This window comes from Pan troglodytes, chromosome 11, assembly GCF_028858775.2.
Source record: "Pan troglodytes isolate AG18354 chromosome 11, NHGRI_mPanTro3-v2.0_pri, whole genome shotgun sequence".
In the NCBI taxonomy this organism is placed as follows: Eukaryota; Metazoa; Chordata; class Mammalia; order Primates; family Hominidae; genus Pan; species Pan troglodytes.
The window spans coordinates 110,246,895-110,273,578 of record NC_072409.2 but is presented as its reverse complement, the minus strand read 5'-3'; the positions used below and the strand labels follow the sequence as shown (position 1 = coordinate 110,273,578).

Below are 26,684 nucleotides of genomic sequence, written 5' to 3'. Positions count from 1 at the left end.
AGTCCGTGGTGCGAGTGTGAGCTGCTGGGTATCTTTCATTTACCTTTCCCCCACACTGGAGATCTGCTCTGTGCTCCAGGTCGATAAAGGCCAAGCAAACAACCTTGCTTCCCTCTTCTTCCTTGCTTTTTAGGTGTTTCCTGTCACTTCTCTGCTAAATTCCAGTGTTGTGTCTTAGATGTTCTGTTGAAAGTGTGACTACTCCCTGTTTGGGTTTTTTTTTTGTGAAGGAGGCAAGGGCTGATGTCTCTAGTCAGCTATCTTGAAGCCCCTCCTCTATTTTTGCTGTTGTTGCCTGTGCTTTTCAGGTCTTATCCAAAAAATTCCTTGCTCAGACCAATATAATGAATCATTTCCTTTATGTTTTTCTTCCAGTAGTTTCATAGTTTTGGGTCTTACATTTAAGTCTTTAATCTTTTTTTTTTTTTTTTTTTTTATTGAGACAGTCTCACCCCATCGTTCATTCTTGAGTGCAGTAGTGTGATCTCAGCTCACTTCAACCTCCACCTCCTGGGTTCAAGTGATTCTCCTGCCTCAGCCTCCCGAGTAGCTGAGATTACAGGTGCATGCCACCATGCCCAGCTAATTTTTGTATTTTTTTTATTAGAGATGGGGTTTTGCCATGTTGGCCAGGTTGGTCTTGAACTCCTGATCTCAAGTGATCTGCCCACCTCGGCCTCCCAAAGTGCTGGGATTACAGGCATGAGCCACCGCACCCAGCCTCTTTAATCTATTTTGAAATGAGTTTTGTGTATAGTAAGATAAGGGTCTAATTTCATTCTTTTGCATGTGGCTATCTAGGTTTCGCAGCACCATTTATTAGATTATCCTTTCTCCAATGTGTGCTCTTGGCACCTGTTTTTTGAAAATCAGTTGGCTGTAAAAGCATGGATTTATTTCTGGGCTATTTTGTTCCATTGTTTTATTTGCTTTTATTGCCAATACCATGGTGTTTTGGTTAATATAGCTTTGTAGTATATTTTGAAGTCAGGTAGTGTAATTCCACTAACTTTGTTATTTTTGTTCAAGATTGCTTTGGCTATTTGAGGTCCTCTGTGGTTCAGTATGAATTTTAGGCTTGTGTTTTCCACTGCTGTGAGGCATATCATTGATATTTTGGTAGGGATTACATTGGATCTGTAGATCACTTTGGGTCATATGGACAATTTAACAGTATTAATTTTTCCAATCTATAAACATGGGATATCTTTCCATGTATTTGTGTTTTCTTCATTTTATTACTGTTTCATAGTTTTCATTGTAGTGATCTTTTACTTCTTTAATTAAATTTTTTGTTCTTTGGGTTTTTTTATAGCTATTAATAAGTGTGATTGTTTTGTTGATTTCTTTTTTCAGCTAATTCACTATTAGTGTATAGAGGCATTACTGGTTTTTGTATACTGATTTTGTATTCTACAACTTTACTGAATTATTTTGTTCTACCACTTTTTTGGTGGCATCTTTAGGGTTTCTATATGTTAGATTGTGTTACCTGCAAATAGGGTTAATTTGACTTCTCCTTTCCAATTAATTTGGATACTTTTTATTCTTTTTTTTTCTTGCCTAATTGCTCTGGCTAGGATTTCCAGTACTGCGTTGAATAAAAGTGGTGAAAGATAGTATCCTTGTCTTATTCCAGATTAGAGGAAAAGATTTCAACTTTTCCTTATTCAGTAGTGTTAGCTATGGGTTTGTCATATATGGCTTTTATTGTGTTGAGTTACATTCTTTCTATTCTTAATTTATTAAGAGTTGTTGTCAAGAACAGATGTTGAGTTTTGTCAAATGCTTTTTCTGCCTCTCCTGAAATGATCATGGGGTTTTTGCCTTTTATTCTGTTAATGTAATATATCACATTTATTGATTTGTCTGTGCTGAACCATCCTTGCATTCCTGGGATCATTCCTACTTGATCATGATGAATTGTTGAATTTGGTTTGCTACCATTTTGTTGAGGACTTTTGCATCTGTGTTCATCAGGTATTTATTTTTGTGAATGTTGACGTCTAGTTGTTTGAATACTATTCATTGCAAAGACTGTCTTTTCTCTGTTGTACTTCCTTTCCTTGTTTGTTAAAGATCAGTTGGCATATATTTGTGTGTGTCTATTTCTGGGCTCTCTATTCTGTTCCATTGATTGATTTGTTTATTATTTTGTTAATACCACACTTTCTTGACTACTTTAGCTTTATAGTAAGTCTTGAAGTAAGGTAGTGCCGGTCTTCCAACATTGTCTTCTCCAGTATTAAGTTGCTAGTCTTGGTCTTTTGCCTCTCTGTATCAACTTTAGAGTGACTTTGTTGATATCCAGAAAATAAATTGCTGGGAATTTGATTGAGATTGTATTAAATCTGTATATCAAGTTGGGAAGAACTGACATATTGTGACAGTATTGAGTCTTTGTATTCATTAACATGGTATATGTCTCCATTTATTTTTTTCTTTCTTTCTTTCTTTCTTTTTTTGAGACGGAGTTTCACTCTGTCACCCAAGCTGGAGTGCAGTGGCGCAGTCTTGGCTCACTGCAGCCTCCGTCTCCTGGGTTCAAGTGATTCTCCTGCCTCAGCCTCCAGAGTAGCTGTGACTACAGGTGCATACCACTATGCCCGGCTAATTTTTGTATTTTTAGTAGAGATGGGGTTTCACTGTGTTGGCCAGGTTGGTCTCAAACTTTTGACCTGGTGATCTGCCTGCCTCAGCCTCCCAAAGTGCTGGGATTACAGGCGTGCACAACCACACCCAGCCTGTCTCCATTTATTTAGCTCTTCTTTGGTATCTTTCATTAGTGTTTTGTAACTTTTTTCTATAGATAAACGTATTCTGTTACATAGTTTTTTTAAAATGCTTTTTACATTTTTTATGTTTTTGAGACAGCATCTTACTCTATCACTTAGGCTGGAGTGCAGTGACATGATCTCAGCTCACTGCAACCTCTGCTTCCCAGGCTCGAGCAATCTCCCACTTCAGCCTCCTGAGTAGCTGGGACTACAGGTGTGTGCCACCGTGCCCAGCTAATTTTTGTATTGTTTTGTTTGTAGAGACAAGGTTTCACCATGTTGCCCAGGCTGCAAGTGTGTGTTTTTTGTTTTTGTTTGTTTGGTTTCTTTTTTTTGGAGATAGAGTCTCACTCTTGCTACCCAGGCTGGAGTGCAATGGTGTGGTATTGACTCACTGCAACCTCTGCCTCCCGGGTTCAAGCGATTCTCCTGCCACATTCTCCTGAGTAGCTGGGATTACAGGTGACTGCCACCATGTCCAGCTAATTTTTGTAATTTTTTAGTAGAGACGGGGTTTCACCATGTTGGCGGGCTGGTCTCGAACTCCTGACCTCAGGTGATTTGTCTATCTTGGCCTCCCAAAGTGTTGGGATTACAGGCGTGAGCCACTGTGCGCAGCTTTGTTTTTGTTTTTGAGGTTCAGTTTCTGTTGCCTAGGGTGGAGTGCAGTAGCGCAGTCTCAGCTCACTGCAACCTGTACCTCCCAGGTTTAAGCAGTTCTTCTGCCTCAGCCTCCTGAGTAGCTGGGACTAATTTTTGTATTTTTAGTAGAGATGTAACCACACCTGGCTAATTTTTGTATTTTTAGTAGAGATAGGTTTCACCATGTTGGCCAGGCTGGTCTTGAACTCCTGACCTTAAGTGATCTGCCTGCCTTGGCCTTTCAAAGTGTAGGGATTACAGGCATGAGCTACTGCGCCTGGCCTGCAAATGTGTTTATAATGACAAATTCCACTTTTTTATTGCTGGTATATAGAAAATTTATTGACTTTTGTATATTAATCTTGGATCCTGTAACCTTGCTATAGTTACTTATTCTAGGAGGATTTTTGGGTCAATTCTGTCAAATTTTCTACATAGATGATCACATTATCTATGAGTAAAGACAGTTTTATTTATTCCTTCCCAATCTCTTTACCTTTTATTCCTTTTTGTGGTCTTATTGAATTAGCTGGGACTTCCACTATTCTGTTGAAAAGCTGCTGTGAGTGGAGACATCCTTCCCTTGTTCCTGATCTTAGCAGGAAAGCCTTGAGCTGTAGGTTTCTCATAGATGTTCTTTATCACGTTGAAAAAATTTCTTTCTATTCCTGAGAGGTTTTTTTAAAATCATGAATGAGTGTTGTTCTGTAGTTTGCTCAGTGTTTTTTGTTTATTTGTTTTGTTTTATGGAGACAGGGTCTCACTCTTTTGCCCAGGCTGGAGTGCAGTCTCACAATCTCAGCTCACTGCAACCTCCACCTCCCAGGTTCAAGTGATTCTCCTGCCTCAGCCTCCCAAATAGCTGGGATTATAGGCGCCTGCCACCACACCCGGCTAATTTTTGTATTTTTAGTAGAGATGGGGTTTCACCATATTGGCCAGGCTGGTCGCAAACTCCTGACCTCAGGTGATCTGCCAGCCTCAGCCTCCCAAAGTGCTGGGATTACAGGCATGAGCCATGGCGCCCGACCTTGCTCAGCGTTTTTATCTTGGTTGTTAGATTTGTTAAGTGCTTTTTCTGTGTTTATTGAAATAATCATGTGATTTTTCTGTAGCCTGTTGATGTGATGGATTATATTAATTGAGTTTTGAATGCTGAACCAGGCTGGTATTTCTGGGGTATATCGTATTTGGTTATGGTGTTTAATTTTTTTTAATACCTCGTTGGATTTGATTTGCTAATATTTTGTTGAGAGGTTTTATGTCTATGTTCATAAGAGATGTTGATCTGTAGTGTTTTTTTGTTTTTGTTTTTGAGACAGAGTCTCGCTTTGTCACCTAGGCTGGAGTGCAGTGTTGTTGTGATCTCGGCTCACTGCAAGCTCTGCCTCCCAGGTTCACGCTATTCTCCTGCCTCAGCCTCCTGAGTAGCTGGGACTACAGGCGCCTGCCACCACGCCCAGCTAATTTTTTTGTATTTTTAGTAGAAACGGGGTTTCACTGTGTTAGCCAGGATGGTCTCCATCTCCTGACCTTGTGATCCGCCCACCGTGGCCTCCCAAAGTGGTGGGATTACAGGCATGAGCCACCGCGCCTGGCCTGTAGTTTTCTTTTCATGTAATATCCTTTTCTGATTTTGGTATTAAGGGAATGCTGGACTCAAAATTAGGAAGTACTCCTGCTTCTATCTTGTGGAAGGCTTTGTAAAGAATTGGTGTAATTTCTCCCTTAAACGTTTGGTAGACTTCACCTACGAACACATTTAGTCCTGGTTCTTTCTGTTTTGGATGATTATTAATTATTAATTCAGTTTCTTTAATAATACAGGCGTAGGTTTAGGTCTTTGTTTTGGTTGATATGCTTGCAATGTTGAAAGCTGATAGTTTAATATCAATATTGTCTTTTATTTTACTGTAAAAATACTTTGAATACTCTGTTATCTTAAATTTTATTTGTGTATTTTTATGAGATATTGATAAAAAATACAACTTTTTTTTTTTTTTAATCACACAGCCTAGTGTGTTAATTGTAACCTACAAGGAGCCTGCAAAATCATCTACTCAGTTTGGATCCTACAAGCAAGCTGAATGGAGGCCAGATAGTACCATGATAGCTGTATCAGTAAGTAGATTTTACCGTTAAATAGTGTTTTCTTATGAAATCATTACATCGCATTTAAATTTGATTCTCTTAGATGACTTTCTTTCAGTCTTTTGCACTCATAAGTATTTATTTTATTCTGATAGGAATTGCTTTACTGATTATTCTATGTGGATTACTCCTACTATAGCTTTTCTTCTGACTGCTACTTCCTTAACAAAGCACCTATATCCCTAAACATAGCACCTGTATCCTTTTCTGTTTGTTGTTCTCACTTTACTGTTTTGCCCTTGAAGTCTAACTGCTTTACTAATTATTCTGTGCGTGTTACTCCTACTATAGCTTCTGTTTTGACTCTGCTGCTTCCTTCCATCCCTAAACATAGCACCTATATCCTTTTCTGTTTGTTGTTCTCACTTTACTGTTTTGTCCTTGAAGTCTTATCTAGTTTTTTAAAACATATTCACATGATATTCTTGAATTTATATTTAAATGCCTCCCTTCCATTCCAAAAGATATTCCAGAAAATAATAAGCTTTATGTGCATATGTCATACTCAAATTTCCATATCCATTTGGATCTGTTTCTCCTTTTTTTCTTCTGTTCTATTAAACGTGCCTAGATATGTTTAATTTTACCTTTTCAGTTCATGTTTCATCACTGTCTAAGGCTGTCATTACGACTTAATATGCATTAGCAGTAATATATGTGGTTAATTAACATTATTGAGCACCTCCTATCCGATGAGTACAATTGTAATCAGTTTACATGGATCATCCCGTTTAATCTTTAGATAAGTGCTTTGAAGTAGATACTATTATCCTTCATAATGGATGTGTAAATTGAGGATCTGAAAAATTGTCTTATCCAAGGTTACATGGGTAGTGTATATTAGATAAGGTGTATAAACTTAGCTACTCAGCTTCCAGTTACTATATCCTTATATCTAACTTATCTCTTTGCGTTGGTCCCTTTCTAGTCCATACTATATATAACACTGACTAGGTTAATAATCTGAAATGTTCCATATGATGAAAAATACTGAGTAGTTCTACGCTTCCTATAGCAGGAGTTTGCAGATGACTGACCATGTACCAAATATGCCCTGGTGCCTGTTTGTACACAGACCATAATGTAAGAATAGTTTTTACATATTTAAATAATCAAAACAAGTCAAAGAAGAATATTTGCTACAGTTGAAAATTATGTGATACTTAAATTTCAGTGTCCATAACTAAAATTTTACTGGGGCATGAAAATCCTCACTGATTTATGTATTGTCTGTAACTTCTTTCAAGCTACAATAGCAGATTGAGTTGAAGTTCTTACAGCAAGTGTATGTGGTGCTCTCATTGCTTCGCTCTTCTGTTCAATGCACTGTGTAGTAACACAGTTGTAACTTCATAACATTTCAAGTGTACACATATTGCCATTCTGTGACATTTTATATTATTTTTATTCTAGTACATACTCATGTCAAAAGAACCAAAGAAGACAAAAAGACTTTGTTTTGTTTTTAAAGCACACTGTAGTGTGGTTTATTTTATTATTGAATTAGATGGCAAAATATTGTATTTATTATTCAATGGCACTATAGCTATGCCAAAAGAATATAAGCTGACATCACTAGACTAAGCACTTATCAGAATGTACTGAAGGTTAAGTTAGAAGAATTAAAAAATTTAGCACAGAACAGCTCACCACAAAATTCCTTCACAAAAATAAAATATGAAAATGAAAGTGCAGTAAAAGTAAGTTTGCTTGGTTTTTGATAAATTGACAGATGTTATAATACTGCTCAGTTGTAAATTTCAGTGGTCCATGTGAAGTATGAATTGACTAAGAATTACTGTGAATGACCTGCGGAACAATTCCAGATGAAAAAAATTCTCAAAGGAGTTGAGAAAATACTAATTCAGTACAACCCGAAGTAGAATCTAAGAAGTTGTATTAATTGATAGTAGTAAAAATCCACATGGAGCAGCAAAAGACTTAGTTGGACAGATTTGCAAAGTTTATGAAAATATAAGACTTTTAAAACCTATGGTTAGTGTAAGTTTTTTCAGAGATGGAAGCAGGAATATCTTGAATTGCCCTCCTCCACAGCTGTTATGGCTTGGGTAGTGATAAAAGTTTATTGGAAAGTTTTTTGGTTTTTTTTTTACCGAGACTGACTTTTTTTTTTTCTTTACTTGAAGGACCACCATCTACCACTTAACAGACACTAAATAACTTTGGAAAATAGCTTTTGCTGTATTAGAAAATGTTTTCAAATATGAAGTATGTAAAATCTCATTAAGGACCAGCATTAATAGATGAAAATTTGCACTCAATTTTGATGATAGGGAAAAGTACTTTAAACCCCAATTTACCAAAAATGTTATTTCCACAAAAAGAATCTAATTCTCATTAGTGAATGTATATTACCAAAAAAAGTTGTACTTTATGTTAAATGTTACAGTACAATATGTTAAAGAACTATTCTTTTCCCATTGAATGGTCTTGGTAGTCTTGTTGAAAATCAATTGGCCATTGGTATTTGGGGTTATTTCTGGATGCTCCATTCTGTTTTATTGTTATATATGTCTGTCCTTATTCCAGTACCACAGTTTTTAAATTACTGTGGCTTTGTAGTAACTTTTGAAATCAGGAAGTGGAATCCTCCAATTTTATTGTTGTATTTCAGGATATAAGTCCTGTCAACCCGTTGTCAACCCATTGTAAGTTGAAAATACCATAAGTCAAAAATTTAACAGCCCCAAACATCCATCATAATGTCGTAAGTTGAACCATCATAAGTTCAGTATCATCTATAGTTTTGACTATTCTGAGCCAGTCCCTAAGATGCTATATGACTTTTTGAACTGGTTTTCTATTTCTGTAAAAAATACCATTGGGAATTTGGTAGAGACTGCGTTGAATCTGTAGTTCTCTTTGGGAAGCATTAATTTAAGTCTTCCAACCTATGAACATGCAATGTCTTACCAATTATTTAGACCTTCAATTTCTGTAAGGAGTGTTTTCTGGTGTTCAGTATGCAAGTCTTTTTCCTGCTTCATTAAATTTATTTTTAAGTTTTAAATTTCTTTTTGATGCTATTGTAAATGGAATTGTTTTTAAGTTTCCTTTTTGGTTGTTCATTCCAAGTGTGTAGACATATATCTGATTTTTTCCAACTTTTAACTTCAGGGTACATGTGTAGGATGTGTGGGTTTGTTGCATAGGTAAACATGTGCTATGGTGGTTTCCTTGCACAGATTATGCCATCACCTAGGTGTTAAGCCCAGCATCCATTAGCTATTCTTCCAGATGCTCTCCCTCATCCTGCGCCCTGCCCCTCCATCCTCTAACAGACCCCAGTGTATGTTGTTTCCTCCATGTGTCCATATGTTCTCATCATTCAGCTCCCACTTATAAGTGAAAACATGTGGTATTTGATTTTCTGTTCCTGTGTTAGTTTGCTGAGGATAATGGTTTCCAGCTCCAACCATGTCCCTGCAAAGGATATGATCTTGTTCCTTTTTATGGCTGCATAGTATTCCATGGTGTATATGTACCACATTTCTTTTATTCAGTCTGTCATCGGGGGATATTCAGGTTGATTCCATGTCTTTGCTATTGTGAATAGTGCTGCAGTGAATATATGCATGCATGAATGTTTGTAATAGAATGATTTATATTTTGGGGGGTATACCCAGTAATGAGATTATTGGGTCAAACGGTATTTCTGCCTCTAGGTCTTTGAGGAATTGCCTACTGTCTTCCATAATGGTTGAACTAATTTCCACTCCTACCAACAGTGTAAAAGCATTCCTTTTTCTCCACAACCTAACCAGCACCTGTTGTTTTTTGACTTTTTAGTAATAGCCATTCTGGCTTGTGTGAGATGGTATCTCATTGTGGTTTTGATTTGAATTTCTCTAATAATCAGTGATGTTGAGCTTTTTAAAATGTATTTGTTGGCCACATTTATGTCTTCTTTTGAGAAGTGTCTGTTCATGTCCTTTGCCCACTTCTTAATGGGATTTTTTTTTTTCTTGTAAGTTATTAAGTTCATTGTAGATGCTGGATATTAGACCTTTGTCAGATTAATAGATTCCAAAAATTTGCTCCCATTCTGTTGTTTATCTGTTCACTCCAATGATAGTTTCTGTTGCTGTGCAGAAGCTCTTCAGTTTGATTAGATCCCATTTGTCAATTTTTGCTTTTGTTGCAATTGCTTTTGTCATCCTTGTCGTGAAATCTCTGCCTGTGCCTGTGTCCCAAATGGTATTGTCTAGATTTTCTTCCTGGGTTTTACATTTAAATCTTTAATCAGTCTTGAGTTGATTTTCCTTTAGGGTGTAAGGAAGGGGTCCAGTTTCAATTTTCTGCATACAGCTAGCCAGTACTCCCAGCACCATATATTACATGGGGAATCCTTTCCCCATTGCTTGTGTTTGTCAGGTTTGCTAGGATCAGATGGTGTAAGTGTGTGTTCTTGTTTCTGGGTTCTCTATTCTGTTACATTGGTCTATGTGTTTATTCTTGTGCCAGTACCATGCTGTTTTGGTTACTGTAGCCCTGTGTTACAGTTTTAAGTCAGGTAGCATGATGCCTCTGGCCTTGTTCTTTTTGCTTTGATTGCCTTGGCTGTTCGGACTCTTTGTTGGTTCCATATGAATTTTAAAATAGTTTTTTTCTAATTCTGTGAAGAATGTCAGTGGTAGTTTAATGGGAATAGCATTGAATCTATAAATTACTTTGGGTAGTATAACCATTTTCACAATATTGACTCTTCCTAGCCATGAACATGGAATGTTTTTCCATTTGTTCGTGTCATCTGTCATTTGTTTGAACGTTGGTTTGTAGTTCCCCTTGAAGAGGTTCTTCACCTCCCTTGTTAGCTGTATTGCTAGGTATTTTATTCATTTGTGACAACTGTGAATGGGAGTTCATTCATGATTTGGCTGTCTGCTTGCCTGTTGATGTATAAGAATGCTAATGATTTTTGCACATTAATTTTCTATCCTTAGACTTTGCTGAAGTTGCTTATCAGCTTACAAAGCTTTTGGGCTGAGGCAATGGGGTTTTCTAATATAGGATCATGTCATCTGCAAACAAAGATAGTTTAATTTTCTCTCTTCCTATTTGAATACCCTTTATTTCTTTCTCTTGCCTGATTGCCCCGGCCAGAACTGCCAATACTATGTTGAATAGGACTGGTGAGAGAGGGCATCCTTGTCTTGTGCCTTTTTTCAAGGGGAATGCTTCCAGCTTTTGTCCATTCATTATGATATTGGCTGTGGGTTTGTCATATATGACTCTTATTATTTTGAAGTATGTTCCTTCAATATCTGGTTTATTGAGAGTTTTTAACCTAAAGCGATGTTGAATTTTATTAAAGACCTTTTCCGCATCTATTGAGATAATCATGTGGTTTTTGTGTTCAGTTCTGTTTATGCGATGAATCACATTTATTGAATTGTGTATGTTGAACCAGTCTTGCATTCCGGGGATGAAGTCTACTTGGACATGATGGATAAACTTTTTGATGGGCTACTGGATATTTGCCAGTATTTTGTTGAGAATTTTTGCATTGATGTTCATCAAGCATATTGGCCTGAGGTTTTCTTTTTTTTGTTTTGTCTCTGCCAGGTTTTGGTATCAAGATGATGCTGGCCTCATAGAATGAATTAAGGAGGAATCCCTAATTTTCAATTGTTTTGGAATAGTTTCAGTAGAAATAGTACCAGCTCTTCTTTGTACCTCTGGTAGAATTCAGCTGTGAATCTGTCTGTCCTGGGCTGCTTTTTTTTTTTTGGGTTGCTAGGCTCTTTATTACTTCTCAATTTCAGGACTCATTATTGGTCTATTCAGAGATTCAGTTTCTTCCTGGTTCAGTCTTAGGGAGGGTGTATGTGTCCAGAAATGTATCCATTTCTTCTAGATTTTCTATTTAATGTGCATTGATGCGTTTATAGTATTCTCTGATGATTGTTTGTATTTCTTTGGGGTCAGGATGATATCCCCTTTATCATTTCTGATTGTGTTTATTTAAATCTTCTCTTTTCTTCTTTATTAATCTAGCTAGCAGTCTATCTATTCTATTAATTTTTTTAAATAACCAGCTCTTGGATTCATTGATCGTTTGAATGGTCTTTCATGTCTCTATCTCCTTCAGTTCTGCTCTGATCTTGGTTATATCTTGTCTTCTGCTAGCTTTTGGGTTTGTTCTTGTTTCTCTAGTTCTCTTAGTTGTGGTGTTAGGTTGTTAACTTGAGATCTTTGTAGCTTTTTGATGTGGGCATGTAGTGCTATAAATTTCCCTCAACACTGCTTTAGCTGCATCCCAGAGATTCTGGTACATTGTCTCTTTGTTCTCATTAGTTTCAAAGGACTTCTTGATTTCTGCCTTAATTTCATTATTTACTCAAGTCACTCAGGAGCAGGCTGTTCAATTTCCATGTAGTTGTGTGGTTTTGAGTGAATTTCTTAATTCTTCTGAGTGAATTTTTTTGAGTGTTGTGGTCTGAGAGAGTGTTATCATTTCAGTTCTTTTGCATTTGCTGAAGAGTGTTTTACTTCCGATTATGTGATCAAATTTAGAGTAAGTGCCTTGTGATGATGAGAACAATTAGTTTCTGTTGTTTTAGGATGGAGAATTCTGTAGATATCTGTCAGGTCCACTTGATCTAGAACTAAGTTCAGATCATGAATATCTGTTAATTTTCTGTCTTGGTGATCTGCCTAATATTGTCAATGGTGTGTTAAGTCTGCTACTGTTATTGTGTGGGAGTCTAAGTCTTTTTGAAGGTCTCTAAGAACTTGCTTTATGAATCTGGGTGTTCCTATACTGTGTGTGCATATATGGAGGATATTTGGCGCTTGTTAAATTGAACCCTTTATGTAATGCCCTTTGCCTTTTTTGTCTTTTTTCATTTAAAGTCTGTTTTGTGAGAAACTAGGATCGCAGTCCGTGGTTCTTTCTGTTTTCCATTTGCTTGGTAAATTTTCCTCCATCCCTTTATTTTGGGATGTGTGTCTTTGCACATGATATGGGTCTTTTGAAGACAGCATACCGCTGGGTCTTGGTTCTTTATTTAGCTTGCCATTCTGTGTCTTTTAATTGGAGCATTTAGCCCATTTACATTTAAGGTTAGTATTGTTATGTGTGGATTTGATCCTGTCATCAAGATACTAGTTGGTGATTTTGCAGACTTATGTGGTTCCTTCATAGTGTCACTGATCTGTTTACTTCAGTGTGTTTTTGTAGTGGCTGGTAATGGTTTTTCCTTTCCATATTTAGTGCTTCCTTCAGGAGCTCTTGCAAAGCAGGTCTGATGGTTACGAATTCCCTCAGCGTTTGCTTGTCTGAACAGGATCTTGTTTCTCCTTTGCTTATAAAGCTTAGTTTCGCCAGATATGAAATTCTGGGTTGGAAATTCTTTACTTTAAGAATGTTTAATATTGGCCAGGTGCGGTGGCTCACACCTGTAATCCCAGCACTTTGGGAGGCCAAGGCAGGCGGATCACGAGGTCAAGAGATCGACACCATCCTGGCCAACATTGTGAAAAACCCCATCTCTACTAAAAATACAAAAATAATTAGCTGAGTGTCGTGGCGCTTACCTGTAGTCCCAGCTACTCAGGAGGCTGAGGCAGGAGAATTGCTTGAACCCAGAAAGCAGAGGTTGCAGTGAGCTGAGATTGCACCACTGCACTCCAGCCTGGCAACGGAGCGAGACTCCGTCAAAAAAAAAAAAGAATGTTTAATATTGGCCCCAATCTCTTCTGGCTTTTAGGATTTTCACTGAGAGGTCTATTGTTAGTCTCATGGGCCTCCCCTTCGTAGGTGACCTGGTCTTTCTGTCTGACAGCTCTTAACATTTTTCTTTCATTTTGACCTTGCAGAATCTGATGATTATATGTCTTGGGGTTGATCTTCTCAGGGAATATCTTACTGAGGTTTTCTGCATTTCCTGAATTTGAATGTTGGCCTGTCTTCCTAGGTTGGGGAAGTTCTCCTGGATGATATCCTGAAATATGTTTTCCAACTTGGTTCCATTCTCCCCATCTCTTTTAGGTACCCCAATCAGTCTTAGGTTCAGTTTATTTACATAATCCCACATTTCTCAGAGGTTTTATTCATTTTCATTCTTTTTTCTCTATTCTTGTCCGCTTATCTTATTTCAGCAAGGTAGTCTTCAAGCTCTGAGATTCTTTTCTCCACTTGGTCTATTCTGCTATTAATAGTTGTGATTGCATTGTGAAGTTCTTGTAGTATGTTTCTGAGCTCTAACAGGTCGGTTATGTTCCTCTCTAAACTGGCTCCTCCTAGTATTGTCAGTGGTGTGTTCAAGTCTCCCACTATTATTGTGTGGGAGTTTAAATCTCTTTCAAGGTCCCTAAGAACTTGCTTTGTGAATCTGGGTGTTCCTATATTGGGAGCATATATATTGAGGACATTTAGCTCTTCTTGTTGAATTGAACCCTTTATTGTTATGTAATGCCCTTTGTCTTTTTTGATCTTGTAGTGTGTTTCTCAGCTCTAATAGGTCAGTTAAATTCCTCTCTAAACTGGCTGCTTATCTCTCACATTGTCAGTGGTGTGTTAAAGTCTCCCACTATTATTGTGTGGGAGTCTAAGTCTCTTTGAAGGTCTCTAAGAACTTGGCACGTCCTGTATTGTTTTGTCATGTTTCTTAGCTTCTTTGCATTGGGTTACAACTTGCTCCTTTAGCTCAGTGAAGTTCGTTGTTACCCACCTTCCAAAGCCTACTTCTGTCATTCAGCTTTCTCAGCCTCAGCCCAGTTGTGAGCCCTTGCTGGAGAGGTGTTGTGGTCATTTGGAGGAGAATAGGCACTCTGGTTTTTTGAGTTTTTAGCGTTTTTGCATTGATTAATTTCTTATCTTTGTGGGCTTATCTGCCTTTGATCTTTGAGGTTGCTGACCTTTGAATGGGGTTTTTTGTAGGGTCTTTTTTGTTGATGTTGTTGTTTTCTGTTTGTTTTTCTTTTAACAGGCCACTCTTCCATAGAACTGCTGCCATTTGTGGGGGTCTACTCCAGACCCTAGTTGCCTCGATTTTTCCTGTACCTGGAGGTATCACCAGGGAGGGCTGCAAAACAGCAAAGATGGCAGCCTCCTTCTTCTTTGGAAGCTCCTTCACAGGGGGGTACTGACCTGTTGCTAGCTCAGATGTGCCTGGAGGAGGTGGCTGGAGACCTCTGTTGGGAGATGTCACCCAGTCAGGAGGAACGGGATCAGGGACCCATTTAAAGAAACAGTCTGGCTGCAGCAGGTGTGCTGTGTTGGGGATTCCTTCAGCCCCCAATTGGTATGGGCTCTCCAGGACCCACAGGCTGGACTGATTGAGAAGCCTGAATGCCAGTGTGGCAGCCTACCCCACCACTCAGGTATACTCCGTCCTGGGGGGAAATTAGAGCTCTGTCTAATTGGGGGTGGCTCAAGACCCCAGCTGGGAAGACCCACTACCCCATGAGGAGGAGGGAATTGAGGTCTCACGTAAAGAAGCAGTCTGGCCATGATCTGGCAGTGTGGCTGTGCTACACTGCAGGAAACCTTTCTCATCCATGCTGTATGGATATATGTGATTTTTGTGTATTGATTTTATATCCTACGACTTTGCTAACTTTATTAGCTCTAATAATTTTTGTGTGCATTATTTATACATCTCTGTGGTCTGATTTGGATGCCTTTATCTCGTTTTCTTGTTTAATTGCTCTTGGTGGAACTTTCAATACTATGTTGAATTAAGTGGTAAAAGTGGGTATCCTTATCTTGTTCTTGTTCTAGCGGGAAGGCTTTCAGTCTGTCACCATTGAGTATAATGTTGGCTTTAGGTTTTTCATATATGGTCTTTATTATGTTGAGGTTATTTACTTCTGTTCTTAGTTTCTGGCATGCTTTTATTGTTAAAGGGTGTTAAATTTTGTCAAATGCTCTCTTTGCGTCAATTGAGAAACGTGGATTTTTTCTTCATCCTGTTAATGTAGTGTATTTCATTGATTGATTTTCCTATATTGAATCATCCTTGCATTCAGTGAATGAATCCCACTTTGTCATGATGTATGAAGTATTTGCTGAGGACTTTTGCATCTGTATTCACACAATATATTGATTTATAGTTCTCAAGTCAGTTTTGGTAGATTGTATGTTTTTAGAACTTTGTCAATTTCATCTGGCTTGTCTGATTTGTTGGAATACAACTCTTTATTGTATTCTCATAATCTCTGTTATTTATGCAAAATTACTGGTAATGTTCTTTCTGATTTTTGTGATTTGAATCATCTCCCTTTTTTCTTAACTTACCTAGAGGTTTATCAGTTTTGTTGATTTTTTCAAAGAGTCGTCTTTTGGCTGGATGTGATGGCTCATGTCTGTAATCCCAGCACTTTGGGAAGCTGAGGCGGGAGGATTGCTTGAGGCAGGGAGTTACAGGGGAGCCTGGGCGACATAGCGAAATGCCATTGCTTCAAAAAATAAACTTAGCCAGGTGAGTTGGCACATGATTGTAGTTCTAGCTGCTCAGGAGGGTGAGTCAGGAGGATCACCTGTGCCCAGGAGTTCAAGGTTACCATGAGTTTTGATCTTGTCACAGCACTCCAGCCTGGGCAATAGAGCAAGACTCCGTATCAGGAAAAAAATAATTTTTGTTAAAGTGTATTTTCTTTATTGTTTTTCCATTCTCTTTTTATTTTGCTCTAACTTTTATTATTTCCTTTCTTCTGCTAGCTTCGGGATTACTTTGCTCTTTGTTATTTAGTTATTTTATGTGCACATTTAGGTTATTTATTTGAAATGTCCCTCCACCCCCACCTTTTTTTTTTTTTTTTTTTGAGACAGCTTCCTGTTTTGTTGCCCAGGCTGAAATGCAGTGGCATGATCATAGCTCACTGCAGTCTTGATTTCCTGGGCTTAAGTGATCCTCTCCCTCAGCCTCCCTAGTAGCTGGGACCATAGGCACGCACCACCACGCCTGGCTGATTTTGTTTAATTTTTGTAGAGATATGATCTCACTACGTTGGCTAGGCTGGTCTCAAACTCCTAGGCTCAAGCGATCATCCTGCCTTGGCCTGTCAAGTGCTGGGATTACAGGCATGAGCCACTGCACTGGGCCTGAGATGTGCCTTTTTAAGTGTGGATGTCTACTGTTCCAACGTCTGCCAGTTACCCAGCTCCAAAGTTGCTTCCACATTTTTGGGTATCTTTATAGCAGCACCCCACTCTCTGCAGTACCAATTTACTGTATTAGTTCTTTCTCATGCTGTTATAAAGAACTGCCCAAGACTGGGTAATTTATAAAGGAAAGAGGTTTAATTGACTCACAGTTCTACATGGCTGGGGAGGCCTCAGGAAAATTACAATCATGGCAGCAGGGGAAACAAACATGTCCCTCTTCACGTGGTGGCAGGAGAGAAGTGCTGAGCAAAGGGAGAAAAGCCACCTATTAAAGTACCATCAGATCTCGTAAGAACTCACTCATTATCACGAGAACACCTTGAGGATACCACCTCTGTGATTCAATTACCTCCCACCAGGTCCCTCCCACGACACATGGGGATTATGGGAACTACAATTCAAGATGAAATTTGTTTGGGGACACAGCCAAACCATATCACTGAGGAACCCTTATATTTGATAAGCTGCTTCTCTGTTAATGTTTTCAAAATTCTGTCTTTTGGTTTCAGCAGTTTGATTCTAGTATGTCTCAGTGTGGGTCTCTGAGTTTATCCTTTTTGGAATTTCTTGGATTTGTATATTCACGGATTTCATTAAGGCTCCTGACATTTTCAACCATTTCTCTTTCCTCCATACTTCTATTCCTATATTATGTATGTTGTTGTGATTGATGGTGCCCCACAGGTCCCCCAGACTCTGCTTATTTTTCTTTATTCTTCTTTTTGCTCCTTAGATTGCATAATTTCAAATGTCTTATTTTCAAGTACATTTATCTTTTCTGTCTGCTCAAATTTGCTATTGAATTTCTGTAGTGAATTTTTCATTTTAGTTACTGTACTTTCTATCTTCAGAATTTTTTCAGTTCCTTTAAAAAAATTTTCCCTTTTATCGATATTCTCATTTTGTTTAGACATTGTTTTCTTGATTTTCTTTAGTTTTTTGCCCATGGTCTCCTTTAGCTCATTGAACATATTTAAGAGTGTTGATTTAATGTCTCAGATTAATAATTCAAATGTCTGGGCTTCCTTAGGGATGGTTTCTGCCATATTCTTTATTTTCTATGACTGGGCCATACTTTTCTGTTTCTTTTTATGTGTTGTCATTTTTCATTGAGAACTGGACTGAGTATTATGTTGTGGTGACTTTGGAAATCTAATTCTCCTAGCCCTCAGAGATTGCTGGGGTTCTGCTCCTTGATTACTGAAGAGTTCCTTTTATGATTTTTTGAAACTATTTTTGCATAGTATGTATTTCTTCTGATGGGTGGCCTCTGAGGTTTCTCTTTTGTTTTCTCTGTTGTCAGCCAGTCATGTAAGATTTCCTTATCCTACTCCCAAGACAGGGGAGATTTTGGTGCACCCATTACCCAAGCAGTGTACACTGTGTACCCAATTTGTAGTCTTTTATCCCTCACCCGCCTCCCACCTTTTTCCCTGAGTCCCCAAAGTCCATTGTATCATTCTTATGTCTTTGTGTTCTCATAGCTTAGCTCCCAATTATGAGTGAGAACGTAGGATGTTTGGTTTTCCATTCCTGAATTACTTCACTTAGAATAATAGTCTTCACTTCCATCTAGGTTGCTGCAAATGCCATTATTTTGCTCCTTTTTGTGACTGAGTAGTATTCGATGGTGTATATATATACCACATTTTCTTTATCCACTTGTTGATTGATGGGCATTTGATTGTCATCTTGCCCATATGACATCAAAATTCAGCAGATGTCTTGAGGGTAAAATTGGTGTTAAAGAAAAAATTATTGAATAATACTTGTTGAAACACAGTAAGGAAAACTTTTTTGGGGACTATCGCAGTATATATAGGGAACACTGCAGTGGGTTCTTGCAGTGGGAAAGAGAGATTGGGCTCACTTCTTCAGCATGCGCAAGTGGGAATTTATAGCCAAGGAGCAGTGTGGGAGTCAATGGATAGAAAATTAATAAGAGGAAACATCAGGGGTAATGGGGATTCTGGCTAAAACAACAGGATTCTTGCTGAAGACAGACCAGGGTGATCAGACATCACTTAGGGGAGATTGGAGGATGAGCCACCTAATCAGATATCAAGTGTGGGGGTCTTGCTCAACTGGATTTTATAAGGAAATGCACAGATGGACCTAAGAGAAGAAGGTTTAGGAGCCTGACTAAAGTTTGACTAAGCACAGAATCTTTTTCACTGGTTATGTGTTTGAGGCACATCAGGTCTCCAATTAGTATGGATACCTGTGCATCTCACAAATACAGGAAATTTTACTTTGCCTGTATGAAGTTTGCTTTCGAGCCATTGAGCCCCTTCTGCAGCTTCTAAGTTCAGCAGATGTCTTGTGGGAAAAATTGGCTGTGGAGTTGAGGCATTTCAAGTCTGATTATTTCTTCAACCCTATGTAACTGCCAAGAGCTTTGCTGATTTTTCTTTGCTCCAGCAGGCGTCTGCCTGAACTAAGTCTGCTGCTTTCTTAGCCTGTGCCCAGAATTGGTGAATGCTCTTAGGGGAAAAAAAATCAGCTTACTTCTGAACAGCCCTCCTACTATGAATTTTAATCAGTCTAGGCTTTATTGATTCCATAGCTTGCCTGATGCCTTTAAAAATATAATTTTTTGTGTTTTCTGCCTTTTTCTAGCTGTTGGGAGAGTTGGTCTGCCATGACCTACTTATTGTATACTACTGTGCAGTAGAATTCTTAACCATGTAATATAAAATTGCCTTAATACTCCTTTTATGATTTTTTGAGTCATTTCATTTTTATATATAAAATCCTAAGCATTATATAAAGATGGAATGAGCCCAGATATATCCATTAAAACTATTGTAACTGCCCAACAGTTTCGTTTTGCCTGCTGCCTGAATACAGTTGATTTATCAAGACAGAGGAATTGCAATAGAGAAAGTTTAATTCATGAAGAGCGGGCTGAACAGAAGCTCCATAGTTTTATTATTCAAATCAGTCTTCCCCAAAATTTGGAGGCTAGGGTTTTTCAAGGATAGTTTGGTGGGGCAGGGAATGGGTGCTGCTGATTGGTTAGGGAGGCAACCAGAGGTGTGGAAAATGGTCTTCATGTCGAGTCCACTTCTGAGTAGGACCACAGGACCAGGACCAGTTGGTGGGTCCACGTGGAGCCCTCCGCCGTGAGAAATGCAAAAACCTGAGAAGGTATCTGAAAAGGCCAATCTTAGGTTCTACAATAGTGATGTTACCTGCAGGAGTAATTGGGGAAGTTGCAAATCTTGTGACCTCTGGAATAATGACTGGTAATTGTTTACATTTACACTTTAGCAGAATTCAGGCTCCTCTCCTCCTCCTAATGTCTTGCTAAACAGATGATACAAAAATATCAGTGACCTTTCTAAACTATTACCAAATAATTGATGGCTCTCTGTATTATTTATTTTATTATTATTATTTATTTTTTTTTTTTGAGACGGCATCTTGCTCTGTCACCCAGACTGGAGTGGAGTGGCACAGCGCAATCTCTGCTCACTGCAACCTCCGCCTCCCAGGTTCAAGCAGTTCTCCCTGCCTTACCCTCCCAAGTAGTTGGGATTACAGGTGCTCGCCACCAGGCCCAACTAATTTTTGTATTCTTAGTAGCGACAGGGTTTTGCCATGTTGGCCAGGCTGGTCTCTAACTCCTGACCTCGGGTGACCCGCCTGCCTCGGCCTCCCGAAGTGTTGGGATTATGGGCATGAGTCACTGCACCCAGCCTGTATTATTTTATATCATAATGAAAGAAATGAAGATAAAAAAGAACCTGTTTTGCAGGCAGAGGCTACAAACAAAAACTTTGAACAACTAGTAGAAATGGTTTAAGTTAATTTCTAAATTCTGAGAAGATAGAAGGACTAAGCCCCCATTCCTAACTCCTCTTCTCTTCTCAGGAGTATAAACATGAGCCTAAAGTCAGAATCATCAAGATATCAAGTTCTTAGGGAAAGAATAGGTGCTGAAGGACCAGGCAGAGGGAAAGGTTTGCTTTGCCACTCCTTAAGGCACTGAGACAGGATCTGAGATTTCACAGTTCTCTAAGTGAGCTTAAAAAAGTGGAATCCTGTGGTTTCCCTTCAGAAAAGGGAGGAATGTGTCTGCTCCTGGAAGTGGACATTAGCAGGGCTTCCCATAAAACTCTGTTAACTGCTGCGGACTTAGAGTAGAGGTTGCACAGGTGAACTCAGTTGCTGCCACACATCATGGTCTGAGGAAGCCGGCCCTTCTACTCAGAGACAGTGCCTGAGAGGAGACTGCTGAAGCCTCAGCTCAGCAGTATGTGAGCTTGTCTGCCTCTGCAAACTGTCACTTTATCCAGCATCTGTAGGTTTGCATTGCCAGATACTCACATCAAAGCCTAACCTCTACAGGTGGCTAATGGAACACAGCAAAGAAAAAACCACTAAGGGAGCTCATTAACTTTACGATGTAAGACCAAACTAAACAAGTAAAATATGTGGCTCCTATTGATGAGCCACAGGGATGAGACAGAAGAATGTAGTAAATTAAGAAAAAAATTACTAAGAACTTTCAGAAAATGTAATTAGAACATAATCAGGACTTTTCAGAGCTAAAAATTTCCTAAGAGAAAAATTCAACAGATGAACTGATAAATAACCCCTTGTGAGAGCTGAATCTTTTGTTCCAGAAGATCAAATAGAAACAATTTCATGATGTAAGGCATATAGAAATAAAATTATTTTTGAAAAGATAAGAGACCTGCAGGAGCAAATTCAAGAGGTTTGGGAATGAGTGTTATAGAAAGAAAACAAGACAGAACAAGTATTAGTTTAGGAAATAATAGAAGAAACTTACCTAGTTTAGAAACATTGAAGGTTGTCAGATTGAAAAGGCTGAGACTTAGATACATTTGATTGCGGGTGGGGCTATGTGGAAAAAGTTTAATGAAAAAACATACATATCTAGAGATAATGTGCAGAAATAACTGAATTTCAGTCATGAGAAAAATCATTCAGAGAAAAGGGAAAGAGAATCACATTGACAATAGACTTCTCACTACTAACCCTAGAAACTTAAGGGAACATTAGAACAACATCTCATGCCATGAAAAAAGAATCTCTAACAATCCTGTACCTAGACAGGATGTCCTTTATCTCGGTTAAGTAATGGTATGTTCGGATAATTTATTTCGTTTAATAAGGGAATGCCTTGGTATTGGAGCTACAGTGAACAGGACAAGCAAGTGGACATGTAACTAATTCCTAGGTTAGTGAGAGATAGGTGATAAACAAGTTTAGACAAGAAAATGAAACGTGATGACCATACCATCCATGTTAGGTATATGCAATGCTTAGGGACAATTATTATCTGTATTAATATTCATATTAATAAAAACTTCCTATGGAAGACCATCCTATTGAAAAATGGACGAACAAGGCAACTTGCAGAAGGAGAAGTATGAAGAGCCAATAAAAATGAAAAGATAAGCATCACTAGGAAGGAAACAAATGGAAATTAAAATAAGACCATTTTTCACCAATCTAATGCAGGCATAAACAGGAATTCTAGGAACAATTAGAGTGATACTGGGAATTAATGTAATTTTTTGGATAAATTTGGCAATACATATTAAAATGAATGTACATATATACACTTTGACTTGGCAATCCTACTTAAGGGAAGGTACCCCACAAAATATATATGCACCAAAACATAAAGGAGATATATATATATATATATATATATATATAAATGTTTATTGCAGCATTGTCTGTAGTTGCCAAAGGTCCATCAAGAAAAGAATAGCAAAGTAAATAAGAAACTTCCATACTTTGGAATATCACACAAATACTAAAATTAGTAATAAGTGTATCTATGAATGTGGAAGAACAGTCAGAAAACACTAAGTGAAAAAAATCAAATTGCATGGTAATGTGTAAATTAAGATTCCAATTTTGTGTGAAAATGATAAAAGTTCCTGTATATATTTATCAATTTAAAAATTTACTCATTTCTGAGTTAGAATCCAATGCAGACATTTAAAATCAAGTTACAGAAGAATGTTAAGTTTATACAACATTTGTGATAAAATAATGTCATAAAGGCAGATTATAAAACTGTATGATAGCTTTATATAAAGAAAAAAGTTGTATTTTAGATAACCCTCTACTTAAGAAACTAACAGATTTATCAACTGTGCTCGTCGTAACCAGTTACATTAGCAGGCATTTACAGTATCATCAGTTTGGATTTAAAAACAGACTTCAGCAGAAGTCTAATATGCTGTAAAATATAAGAGTTTCTGCAAATGTCCCTGAAAAAGACATAAGGACTACATAAAAATTAATAATGATTATCTGTGAATGGTGAAACTATTGGCAGTTTATTTTTGTTACTTTCTGTGTTTCTCGGGTTTTCTTCATTGAACATGGAGAAATTTGTCATTCATTAAAAAAAATTTAACAAAAATTCATTTATGATCCTGTATGAATTTTAAAATTCATATAAGCTAAAATGTTAATTCATGTTTTAAATAACCCAAGTAAGGATGAATTAAATTACTAGAAGCAGGTCAGCATTTACTCAATATATTTAATATAAGCCAGATTACTATAACTAATATTATATTTATCTTAACATCTCCACAAAGTTCTAGAAATAAGATGGTGGTGAAAGGATAATAAAAACTCAGGACCCCAATTCACCACTCCAAAAGGGAAAAAATAAGCTGAAAGCCCAGTCATGCAAGAAACTGCCTTTCCTTTTGTTCCTGAGCTGATAACTACAGATAAAAGGTTAGGTTACCTACTCCACAAGTAGCTACTTATGTTCACCATATCTTATGTAAAGTGCCTGTTTAATGATGCCAGACGAATACATAATTGACTATTCCCCTACCTGCTCTTTTCTCTTGGAACTTGTGGATTACCATACCCTCCTTCTCTCCCCTCCAGCCCACTTTTCCCCTTTAAAGATTGAAGCCCTCAAATTCATCTTTGGAGAAAGGCACAGATCACAGACTGTCACTGTGATTCTGTTTTTTTGTTCCGGGCATATCCTTAACCTTGGCAAAATAAACTTCTAAATTGATTGAGACCTGTCTCAGATACTTTTTGGTTTACAACTATGTTCTAAATAAAGTGTTGGTGCCACAAAAGAAATAGCACTCAAATATAAAATTTTCTTTTTAATTCTCAGCAAGGCAATGTACTTCTATAGAGGGGTGCGCCCTTACAGATGGAGCAATGGTGAGCGCACACTTGGACATGGGAGGGGAAGGGGTTCTTATCCCTGATGCACGTGGCCCCTGCTGCTGTGTCGTTCCCCTATTGGCTAGGGTTAGACCGCACAGGCTAAACTAATTCCGATTGGCTAATTTAAAGAGAGTGAGTGGGCGAGTGGTTTGGCGGGAAAAATGGTTATGGCAGAGCAGGAAATTGGAATGAGTCAGGGTGGAGAATGAGCAGGTAATGGGAACGAGTCAGGGTGGAGTAGGTAATCGGAATGAGTCAGGGTGGAGGAGGTAATCTAAAGAGATTGCTTTATGAGGAAGTTAAGTTTAAAAGTAGAAGGCAAAGAATTGAACTTACTGACATATCGATTCTTTGAAGAGAAACTTAGAACTCCTATCTAACAACTATAAGTAATAAATAAGTGAAATAAAAATTAGATTTTCAGTGGCCAAAAATATTAAATTATTTTGTTACTCTTGTATGTACTTTATTTCTTCAACTTACGGCAAGTATAATTTCTTCTAACTTCTTTGTTGTCTTAATATTTAGTGTAGTATAAAAGGTGTCACTTAATAAATTAATGTGAAATTATTTCTGATATAAAAATAAAGCTATCAGACTGTTCCCTCTGTACTGTCTAGTGGGAATTTTAGGGGGGAAAAATGTACATACAAAACGGCCTACAAATAACATGGAGGAATCATATGTAAAAACTAATGTACCAGTTGCTTAAACTTTCACTAAACTCTTCTTCGTTTGAAAGATGAGGAAGAGTTTTAATTATATACTGAATATAAAAATTATGCTATTCATAATATACATACAGCACATTTGCAGTCAATGGTAAATTATTGATCTTGAAACCACCTTTGCAAAAATAACAATGAGAAAATTATGACAGTAAAAGAAACCTAATCTAACCCCCATCTTGCCTTTAACCTCCCAACTGCCCTTGGTCATTCCTGGGCCTAGGCCATGCTAACTTTAGGAGAAATTTGTAGTTTAAATGATAATGGCCCTTCCCCAAAACTAAACCACCTTTGTAAAGCTAATGAAAGACCAGGTCTTGCTGTGTTGCCCAGGCTGGTCTCAATCTCCTGGACTTAAGTGATACGCCCACCTCAGACTCCCAAAGTGCCGGGATTACAGGTGTGAGCCACTGCACCTGGCCTGGATAAGCAAATTTTCTAGGTAACCAAAGCTTTATCAGATTCTGAAACGTTACTAATTTAATGATTCTTTTCCTCAAATGTATTCTATAGTTTTTTATCCTTGTATGAAATATATTGAATATGAATTAACTGTGTACTTGAAGATTAAATTGTATAATTATAGTAGTAAATTTTGGGAGGTGTCTATGTTCTAGGCACTATTGTAGTGCTTTATGTATATTAAAATTAATTTGTTATTCATAACAATCTTCTCAAGGTAGATACTTTTATATTCCCATCATACAGTTGAGCAAACTAGGGTACAGAGAGGTTAAGTAACCTGCTCAAGAATACATGGCTAATAATGAAATGTTAGTAATATTTTGAAAGCTCTATTTCTGCATCATTATTAGAGCCATAGGCATCTCCTTATCAATTTGTATCTTAAAAAGAAATCTCACTGGCACTTTTTTAATGGGGTTTAAAGAAAAAAATTGCTCTACTGTTTTAAGAATCCCCACCTCTCTCAAAACCAACGACTGATCTGCTTTTTGTCACTGCCAATTACTTTGTGTCTTCTGGTTTTATATAAATTAAGTCATACACTGTATACTTATTTTTTCTAGTTTCTCTCAGCATATTTTGAGATTCATCCATTTTGTCGTGAATCAGTAATTCCTTATGAGTATTAGTTTACGGATTTCTCACAGTTGGTTTATCCATTCATCTGTTGATGGACAGTTTGACTTGTTTCCCATTTGGGGCTGTAACAAACAAAACTACATGAACATTGATGTACAAGTCTTTGTATGGATGCATATTTCCTTTTCTGTTGGGTAAATATCCATGAGTGGAACAGCTACATTATATGGTAGACGTATATTTGACTTTTAAAGGAAATGTGAAACTTTTCTGAAGTAGTTATACTATTTTACATTCCCGCTAGCAGTGTATGAGAGTTTCTATTTTCCTCTATCTTTGCCAACATGTGGTAGGGTATGCCTTTTTAATTTTAGTCATTCTGGTAGTGGTGTAGTGGTATCTCATTATAATTTTAACTTGCATTTTTCTAATAACTAATGATGTTGAACATTTTTCTCATTTGTTTATTTGTTATGTGTGTGTCTTATTTGGTAAAATGTGTGTTCAAATCTTTTGCCCATTTTTTTAGATGGGATCCTTGATTTCTTGTTGTTAAGTTCATATTTTGCATCTTGATATCTGTTCCAGTACAATTAGTTGAAAAGATTATCCCTTCTACACAGCGTATCTTTTGCACCTTTGTCAAAAATCAGTTGTCTACATATGTGTGGGTTTACTTCTATATACTTCATTCTGTTCCATGATCTATTTGTATATATTTAACATCATTTTGATTACTCTAGATATATAATACTTTTTGAAATCACACAGTGTTAGATCTCCAACTTTGTTCATTTTCAAAGTTGCTTTTGCTATTGTAGGCCTTTGTATTTCCATATTTTATGTTAATCTCAATTTTTTTTTGTAAACATTAAAACACAGGAAAAGAATTAGAGCATAGATATAAGGGTTATTTTTACTTATGGCATTATATGTAAATTAAAACTATATTGTTTTGAAAAAACTTCCACTGAACAAACATTTTTCTCACCATGTTTACTCTTTTTTTAA

General features: G+C 37.4%; 1 protein-coding gene across 9 annotated transcripts in view; it reads left to right on the top strand.

The window, feature by feature from the left end:
- RIC1 (RIC1 homolog, RAB6A GEF complex partner 1) overlaps positions 1-26,684 on the top strand; it is a 173,814-nt gene that overhangs the window by 22,239 nt on the left and 124,891 nt on the right. For all 9 annotated transcript variants that reach the window (XR_008537235.2, XR_008537237.2, XR_010148981.1 and 6 more), the window contains exon 2: positions 5,433-5,540. Coding sequence is in view for 4 of the 9 variants with exons in the window: in XM_063788723.1 (XP_063644793.1) it covers positions 5,433-5,540 (108 nt within the window). In the remaining 5 variants the exon portion in view is untranslated. The remainder of the gene's footprint in view (positions 1-5,432; positions 5,541-26,684) is intronic.